The sequence below is a fragment of the Canis lupus genome, chromosome 38, assembly GCF_048164855.1.
Source record: "Canis lupus baileyi chromosome 38, mCanLup2.hap1, whole genome shotgun sequence".
NCBI lineage: Eukaryota > Metazoa > Chordata > Mammalia > Carnivora > Canidae > Canis > Canis lupus.
The window spans coordinates 2050868-2060562 of NC_132875.1; the positions used below are offsets into that span (position 1 = coordinate 2050868).

Consider the following 9695-nt stretch of genomic DNA (forward strand, 5'->3'; position numbering starts at 1 on the left):
ACAGAACTGAAAACCAGCAAAAACCTAGTGCTATGACCTCCCTTCTTTGGCAAGAAACGATCAGAAAATCCAGATTCATACATTATTAACAAGATTGCCTCTGTATTTATCATTTTGTACGTAAAAGCATCCTACAGGGACAATCAGGAATTAATCGGCAGGCAGGGCCTACTGGGAAAGGGAAATGATTGCTCTGAAGAGAAAAGCTCATTATGAATATAGGAGGCAGAATGAAGCCTCTCTCTCAGCTGCATCTTCTGCTTTACCAGACACAGGTTCTAGACTGCCAGTTCCACACCCTGATGGTCTGATCATCCGAGGCGCTCAGAATCCAGGGATATTCCTAAAAGATAATCCAGACAAAGGGTTGTTTTGCTTTGTTTTCAGACAAAGGGTTTTAACACTAAACAAACATGTACTTTCAGGCTCTGAAACACTCCACTACTGGGTGTCTCAGCTGAACCAGCAAAGGGATCCCATCTTCGGATTCACAGCCTCGCTGTGTCCCCCCCACCATTCTACCAGCTTCTCCCACAATGGCACTTTCACCTGGAGATTTCAGAAGAGAAGTCAGGCAAAAGCATAAAGGATTCTGAGAGACAAATAATACATACCATACCTACTTTTATTTATATGTGTGTGCATAAATGTATTTCTATTTATACACTACTAGTCCTGTAAATTAAGATCCTTTGAGAGGGTCTTCTCTAACTCTAGGATTAGAACATTGTTATTTTTATTGCTTTATTTAAATTCAATTAACTAACATATAATGTATCACCCAATTACCGCATACCCCCCCCAACAACCCTCATTTGTTTCCTATGATTAAGAGTCTCTTATGGTTTGTCTCCCTCTCTGATTTCATCTTGTTTTATTTTTCCCTCCCTTCCCATATGATCCTCTATAAGAAACTTCTATGATCAGATTTCTTGTCAGACCATCCAGTCTCAAAATATTCCCATCTCAGGAACTGAAGCAGAAAATAACATGTAAAAACAATTGGTTTGGTTTGGTTTGGTTTTGAAGTAGGTGCCACACCAGTGTGGAGCCCAATGTAGGGCTTAAACTCACAACCCTGAGGTCAAGACCTGAGCTGAGATCAAGAGTCAGCCACTTAACCGACTGAGCCACCCAGGCACCATCTTCAAGGATTTTTATGGTTTCAGGTCTCATGTTTAGGTCTCTAATCCATTTGGAGTTTACTTTTGTCTATGGTGAAAGGAAATGGTCATGTTTCATTCTTTTGCATGTAGCTGTCCAGTTTTCCCAAGACCATTTGTTGAAGAGACTGTCCCACTGTATATTCATTTTTATTTTGTCCAAGATTAATTGACCTTATAATTGTGTGTTTTACTTCTGGGCTCTCTATTCTATTCCAATGATCAATGTGTCTATTTTTATGCCAGCACCATACTGTTTTAATTACTACTACTTTGTAATAAATTTGAAGTCTGAAATTGTGATACCTCTAGTTTTCTTTTCTTTTCTTTTTACCTCTAGCTTTCTTTTTCAAAATTACTTTGGCTACTCAGGGGTCTTATGTAGTTCCATACAAATTTTAAGATTGTTTGTTCTTGTACTGTGAAAAATGATGCTGGTATTTTGATAGGGATTGCATTAAATCTTTAGATTACTTTGGGGAATATAGATATTTTATTTTATTTTTTTTGAATATAGATATTTTAACAGTATTTGTTCTTCCAAACTATGTGCACGGAATGTCTTTCCATTTCTTTGTGTCATTTCCAATTTCTTTCATCAGTGCTTTATAGTTTTCAGAATATAATTATTTTGCCTCTTTGGCTAATCATTCTCAAATGTTTTAGCTATAATTTTACAATCATTTTACCCTAATTTCTTTTTAATATTACAAAAAAATAAAGTATACTTAGAAACTCTTATTTCATTACATTCTAACTTAACTCAAGAGACTTAAGGTTTACTGAGAATAAAAACAACAGTATAAATTAAATCTAATAGCATAGAATTATAGACTGGATTAAGAGGCTGGAATCTCTAATCTACATATAAATCAGTATCTGTCTTCTAGGATATCTGACAGATCAAGGAGGGTAGAAAGCCTGGCTAGAGGAACAGCCTCTACTATAGCCTAAAATCCTAGGATAGAATTGATTGTTAGTGCCTCAAAACATTAGCTCATCACAATGGCATCTAACCTCTACATCCCTCCAGACCCACCTACTTAATAACACTCCACATGGGATTAGTCTGTAAACTTTCGTTCACTAGCTCAGGAAACCTGAAATCAAATCTCTACTTTTCCCTATAGAGAACCAATGTCTTCCTTACACAGTCCAATGAATCCAATTAAGTTAAATTCAATATAACCCTGAGTACCTCCTTTTGCAGAAGGAAAACAAAGCAGAAAGGTCAACACCACACAGAGTCTAGAAGAGCCACTTAAAGAACTCCAGTAATTCTGTTATCAAAGCATGGCTTCTTGAGAAGTAGAAGATTCCCACAACGAAACTGAAGAATGCTCTACAACTAGAGCCACCATGGCTACTTACATGATGAAAAAATGTGGTGCGAATGTAGTCTAAATGCCCAAGCAATGTGAAGAGACAGCGCCGCAGCTTGTAATTCCACACCTGCAAAGAGAAATCCAAGTAAGCAATAGTATATTGCTTGGGGAGAAGCCATCTCTATTTAATAACATGAAACAAGAGGTTTATCCAGGGCTTAACTTTTCTTTCTACTGCATAATTGTGTTCTTAGCTTGAACACTGACCCCCTAGTACATTACCTACTACCTTAGCTCAGGATGAAAAAAGTAGGACAAACACCATGACTCTAAAGGAAACAATAATATAACATATGGCATCATCTTCACTTAGACTGCTAACTTGGTGGCAAATGATGACCATATATTCATGGTCTGTACTTGGCAGACAGACTTTAATTCGTCACTATGGAAAATACTACATCGCTCAGCTAGGATAAGCTAACCAAAAAGACATCATATTCAGATATAAAGTTGAGCCAACTACCAAAGTAGCAGATATCAATGCACATAACTGAGGAAGATGCTAAACCAGGACCAGAAACCTAAAAGTATGCACTCCCATCCAGAAAACCACCCAAAAAGCGCACAATTACGAGACCAGTTGGCTTTTTGGCTTTCTATATTTTTAACATTTAAAATTTTCTTATAATCTACCATCCCTAAACTAACTAGTTACTATTTTTACTTAAACTTTCAGGGCAGCCCAGGTGGCCCAGCAGTTTAGCGCTGCCTTCAGCCCAGGGCTTGATCCTGAAGACCCAGGATCAAGTCCCATGTCAGGCTCCCTGCATGGAGCATGCTTCTCCCTCTGCCTGTGTCTGTGCCTCTCTCTCTCTGTCTCTCATGAATAAATACGTAAAATCTTTTTAAAAAATTTTTTTTTCAATTTTTTGGGCAAATTACAAAAGGTAATACCATTTCCTGTAACAAATTCAAACAACCTGAAAGTATGATTGTCCAAACGAGAATGTGAAATCCCTAAAGGCAGAGTCCTTGTCCACCATGCTCAGCACTATTTCCCTAGTACCTAATACAGCAGCTAACACTTAGAGGAGGTGCTCAACAGGTATTTGTAGAAATGAGAAAAGAGAACACGAAACATGAAAGTATCCCAATACTTTCACTGTCATCTGCTGAATTATGTATAAATAAAATACATGTACCCAATGGAGTTTGAGTGCCACACAGAAATTAGATCATATCATAAATACCATTCTCTTAACTTTTTTCCTCCTTACAGAGTTCAGTGTCCTAAACTTCCACATTTCCAGCTTCAAACTATCTTGACTCCTTTATAGTCCTCTACCAAACTCCAGAACATGAATTCTTATAAAGACCTAAAGGGTTTTTAAACTCTGGCTATCTGTGGCTTCCTGTAGTAACACCGCACACCTGCCAGCTAGCTAATTTCTTTATTTAATGGCTTTACTGAAATAATTCAAATCCCCCCAAATTTGCCCATTTAAAATATAAAATTCAATGTTTCTAGTACACTCAGAGCTGTGCCACCATCATCACCACCAATTTTAGAACACATTATCATCATCCCCTTCAAAACAATACCCTATAGCTGTGACTCCCCATTTCCTTCCAACCCCTCCAACTTCAGACAACCACTAATCTACCTCCGTCTCTACTGACTTGCCTATCTATGTGGACATTTCATATTAATGAAAAATAATCCTCTTTTAAAAATATGATTTTTGGGGAAATCTTTTTCCTTAAATGTCACCCAGTCTTTCCTTTCTTAAACAGATTAAAGGAACCCAAGTTAACCATTCTGGATAGTCAATGGTCATCAATATAAATAACAAATACTTTATTAAAAATATTACAATAAAGTGAAATCCCTAAGAGCTTTTGAGGTCTCTATCAGGTGGTTTGAGCCTCCACTAGCTGTGCCCAGGATGCAGGGCCAAAATCTAAGAAACAGGACTGTCCTTCCTATAATCCTAACACCTCCTTTCTCTGTGGGCAGCCCTCACTTGTCATGCCTGTCACCTCGGTTCTGCTGTGTAATCTAAAGCATAACCTTCTGAACTGGCTTCTGAAAAAACTGTCAACTTTTTTCGTGAAGTAAATTTCACTAGTTTGATTGGATACACATGCTTTAATGAAAACATCTTGTAAAGTAAAAAGAAATTTTTGATTTTTTTTTACATATTCCAAGCCTCTTGCTCTAGTTTTGCCTTTATCAGTCAAGCTTCTTCAAAGAATCTCCTATATTCTGTTCCCTCACTTTATGTTAAGGTGCCGGATCACTAAGATCTTCCTAATTAAGCAATCCAAAGGTTATTGGGTCCGTATCTTATTCCGACCACTTTCTCCTTCCCAAAATTCTCTCTTTCCTTGGCATCTCACAGGCTTCTGCCTGTTCCATCTCCAACCTCTAAAATCATTCTTTCCTATACAACTCTACTTCCTCTAGCTCTTAAATGACAGCTTATCTTCCCATTCAACATAATCCCAGAGGGATACCTTATACCACCTCTGCTTTGGCTCACTCCTTCACAATGCCAGGTCCCAGAGAGGACTCCAGCACAGGTGCATTTTTCCCCTTACATACCTTAAACTCATGTTTCAAGACAGTATTCATTACCCATCTGCTATGGACTGAATGTCTATGTCCTGCCCAGAATTCTTACGTTAAAATCCTTCCACCCAATGTTTAGGAATGAGGAGGTGGGGCCTTTGAGGAGTGCTTAGGTCCTGAGGGTGGAGCCCTCCTAAAGGGGGTTAGTGTCCTTATCAGAGAGACTCTGCAGAGATCCCTCACTCTTCCTCCATGTGAAGACACAGAGAGAAGTCAGCCATCTGCAACCTAGAAGAGGGACCTTACCAGAAGCTGACTATGCTAGCACCCTAATCTTGGACTTGCAGCCTCCAAAATCGTGAGACGTTTCTGTTGTTTATAAGGCGCCCACATTGTGGTATTTTGTTACAGTAGCCCCAACAGACCAAGACACCATCCTCTCTCCCAACACTCCAGAAACTATATCTCCTTGTTTTTCCTTTCCTGATGAATGGCACCCAGTGACCTAGGCTAGATATCTGCAATAAATTTCATCTCATTTGTTTCCCCCACCATCCCTCCAGCAGACTCACTGATGCCGTTCCCTAAGCTCTCATCTCCACCTCTCCATTCTGCAACGCTACCTCCTGAGGTCAGGTCCTGCCCAACTACCAACTGGGTTATACAATGGTCTCCTAATTGGCATCTTTGCCTTGAGGCTTGTCCACTTCATCCAATCCTTTCTCTATACTACCACTCAAGCAATCTTTAAAAAAAACGAATCTGATGTCGCTTCTCTACTTAAAGCCCTATAACGGCTCTTTGTTATCTATATGATGACACCCAAACTTCTGAGCACTGCAAATAGGTACCCATGATCCAGCCCCTCTCATCTTCTGGCCCTTATCTCACCTTTTCTTCAGAGTTTATTCACACAAAATTACTGTTTCTCATATGTATTCACCTATGTATGTCACCTATGCCTTTTTGTCTTTGGATGTGGACTGTCTTTCCCAATTTCACTTTCATTATCTATTGTATCACCCACCAAACTATATGTCTATTATTTTGGGTATATGTGTATCTCCTCCATTAGGATAAAAGTTCTTGAGAACAGAGATCATTTAATTTTTGAATTCCCAAAAAATAATACAGTGTCTGGCACACAGTAAGTATTCAGTAAATGTTTGCTGGGTAAGGGTCCCTGATAACATCAGAAGCCTGAGCTTTGTATGAATGACATCCTGGTTTTAGTCCCTTCCATAATTGCCAAATCCCAAATCCTATCCTTACTCCCAGTCATAACAGATCCCTTGTAACTTAATCTTTTTTTTTTTTTTAAGATTTTATTTATTTACTCATGAGAGACACACAGAGAGACAGAGACATAGGCAGAGGGACAAACAGGCTCCCTGTGGGGAACCTGATGTGGGACTCAATCCCGGAACCCCAGGATCACCCCCTGAGTCAAAGGCAGACGCTCAACCACTGAGCCACCCAGGTGCCCCTGTACCTTAATCTTATAGTCATCTCCTCCAGAGACAAACAATGGCTGCTGCTTATGGAAGTCAATCCCTCGTACTGGACCTGGGGAAGAAAGCAGGCAATATATGTTTAAGAGAGCTGTATAATCTCTAAGGTAATTCTTATTCAGGAGTTTTCAGATCCAGTCCTTCCATATTCTTTAATCTTAAAGCTTAAACCACTCCAGAAGACAATAAATACTTATAGTTCTTTAATTTTCTCCAAGAAACTGTTATCTTACCATCATGTTCATCAAACTTGTCAATAAGGGTACACATCCGGTAGTCCCATAACTGGATGACCCCATTGTGTAAACTGGTCAGGATCCAGGGTCTTTTGGGGTGAAAACTGAGCCCTAGGGAGGAAAAAACAAACAGGGAATGATCCAATTAGCTAAGTATGGGCCACAATTTAGAGAAGAAAACAAAGAGCTCGGTTAATCCTAGGAATTCACTGGATGCCAGACGTTATGAATTTTATGCTGTTAGGCACTGGATTTTTGTTATATTCCCTTAAAGACAGATAAACTTTGTTTTAAGATATTGTGAGGTTACTTGTTTTATAGTGTGCTTTTAGTTTTGTTAGTGTCGTCCGTAAGAGCCTTTAGTCTAGGTCTAATTTGGAACCACTATTAAGGTGATAGCACCCGAGGTCTCGAGATGACGCCTTGCAGTAAGTATCAGGAGGCCTTTCCATTCCGGCTAGCAGGAACACAAAACTATTCCCAGCTCTAAGAGAGTTCAGGGGATTACTCTGCCTTCTCTCCAAAGGTTCCTTCCCAGGCTTTGGGTCATTTCCTCACATGCATATGCAGATTAGGACTCAAAGGCCTGCAGAGGGTTCCACGTGGTATTTGCTATTCTGTCCAGCAAATTATAGCTGTCCTGACCTCCCTGAACTCTAAACTGTCTCCTCCATGAGGTCACAGCGCTCTTCCCCCTCCCATATGTCACGGCCTGGAAACTCTCCAGGTAGAAACAATCATAGGAGTCACCTTATTTCTCTTCTCTCAAGAATCACTCTCCTACACTGCCTGTCATACCTGAAAACCTTTGTTTCACAATTTTGTTTAGTTGTGCAGCTGTTTAAAGGTGAAAAGGTAACTCTGGTCTCTTACTCCATCACAACTGGAAATGGAAGTCTACAGAAGTAACAACTGTTAAGAGTCTGGAGTGTATCCTTTCAGATTTCTTTTTTTTTTTTTTTTTTATTTATTCATGAGAGACAGAGACAGAGAGAGAGAGAGAGGCAGAGACACAGGCAGAGGGAGAAGCAGGCTCCATGCAGGGAGCCCGATGTGGGACTTGATCCTGGGTCTCCAGGATCACACCCTGGGCTGAAGGCAGGGGCTAAACCATTGAGCCACCCAGGATCCCCTCCTTCCAGATTTCTAATGCAAACCTTATCATTTTGTGAAAATGGAAATATGTTGTGCCAATGTCTTTTCTTGCTTAGCTATATACCCTGGATCTCATTAAGTATGTATAAACATAACCTCATTCTTTCTAACAGCAAAACACAAATGTGTAGCACGTTTTATTTTTATTATTCTTTCTTTTCTTTTTTTTTTTTGTAGCACATTTTAAAATTATTCTAGTGACAATGGATCCCTAAAGTAGGATTGAAAGTAGGATTGCTCAGGAATAGCGAACGTGCATTTAACATTTTTGTAGATACTACCTGATTGCAAAAAGACTAGGGGTTTACAGTCTCACCAGGTTTTCAAAGATATGAATCTGCATACGTCACTGAACCCAGGTGTTAATTGGTTATTTGTTGTTTTGTTTTATTAACCTAAAATTTTAAAAAATATTTTACTTATTTATTCATGAGAGACAGAGAGAGAGGCAGAGACACAGGCAGAGGGAGAAGCAGGCTCCATGCGGGGATCCTCACGCGGGACTCGATCCCAGGACCCCGGGGTCACACCCTGGGCCGAAGGCAGGTGCTGAACCGCTGAGCCCCCCAGGGATCCCCTGATTATCTTATTCTAATTCTCTCTGTAAGAGAAAACTATTTGCATTTTAGGGATGAGAAAGTAGAGGCTCGGGAACCTTAAGTAGGTCCCCCAAGATCATACTTCTTGCTGCGGGATGTTCAGGATTCCAGAGCAAGCAAGCCAGCCCGTGGGACTCCAAACACCCACGCTCCCATACACCTTGTTCTACTGCATCTTACTAAATATTCCAGACGTACGTACATACGTTTCAACATCTCAAGACCTTACTTCTGTGTCCTTCCCCCTCTGACATCCTAAGGGACCGACTACTGCGACTTCGGCGACTCCGGCCACTCCGGCCACTTTGCCCGCAGCCTCCCTCTGCTAATAACTCAAAGCCTGGGCGTTGCCATTATTTAGGGAACAAGAATGAAGACGCCGCGTTAAACTTAAAGGTCGGATTAACTTAACAGCGGACAGTACTCGGGGATCCCTTCGCGGTTCATCTGAAGTTCTAACTGCAGGTGTCCACGCGGCAACCGTACAGACTTCACCGGGGTCGCGGGCCTCGCAGGAAACCACGGTCCGTGGGAGGCACCGGACTTGGACGTGGACGTGGACGTGGACGTGGCGCCGCCGAGCTCGAGCAAACGCTGAACCTGGATGCGAGCGGGACGCCTGCAGGCCCGGTCCCTACATCGCCGGGTCACCGCAGGGTCACCGCAGGGTCATCGCCGGCCCGGGCGGCGGGAGCAAAGCCGCGAGCGGCGGCCCCAGGAGGGGGGACCCGAGGGGAGCACCGGGGGGCACCGGGGGGCACCGGGGGCAGGCCGAGGCGGCCTCGGAGGTCAGCCGCGCGCACCCCCGGGCCGCTCCGGAGAAAGCGGCAGCAGAAGCCCCGCCAGGCCGGCCCGCCCCGCCCCCCGGGCCCCGGGCCCCGCTCGGCCTCTCTCGCCCCCCGCCACAGCGCCGCGGCCCACCCCCCGCGCCCGCAGCGCCCCCGGGCCCGCGCCACTACCTTTGACCCGCGCGCTCTTGGTCTCGAATTTGGTTAGCATTCTTCAGGCCCGCCGCGGCCGGCCGCCCCCGGCTCCCTCCACGTCAGCGCCGCTCCGCCGCGGCTCCCGGAAGCTCCGCCGACACGAACTTCCGGTCCCAGGCGCCCCCACCCACCCCACCTCCGGACCACA

General features: G+C 42.8%; 1 protein-coding gene across 4 annotated transcripts in view; it reads right to left on the bottom strand.

Moving 5' to 3' along the window:
- COPA (COPI coat complex subunit alpha) overlaps window positions 1-9677 on the bottom strand; it is a 42632-nt gene extending 32955 nt beyond the window's left edge. For 2 of the 4 annotated variants that reach the window (XM_072814559.1, XM_072814556.1), the window contains exons 1-5: window positions 9524-9677; window positions 6808-6921; window positions 6556-6629; window positions 2535-2615; window positions 267-343 (exon numbers count right to left, since the gene is read on the bottom strand). In XM_072814559.1, coding sequence (XP_072670660.1) covers window positions 267-343; window positions 2535-2615; window positions 6556-6629; window positions 6808-6921; window positions 9524-9563 — 386 coding nt within the window. In that variant the 5' untranslated portion in view covers window positions 9564-9677. Of the gene's footprint in view, window positions 1-266; window positions 344-2534; window positions 2616-6555; window positions 6630-6807; window positions 6922-8770; window positions 8923-9523 lie in introns of those variants that run through there. The other 2 variants (XM_072814557.1, XM_072814560.1) reach the window with 2 other exon arrangements.
- Window positions 9678-9695: the final 18 nt, after the last annotated feature.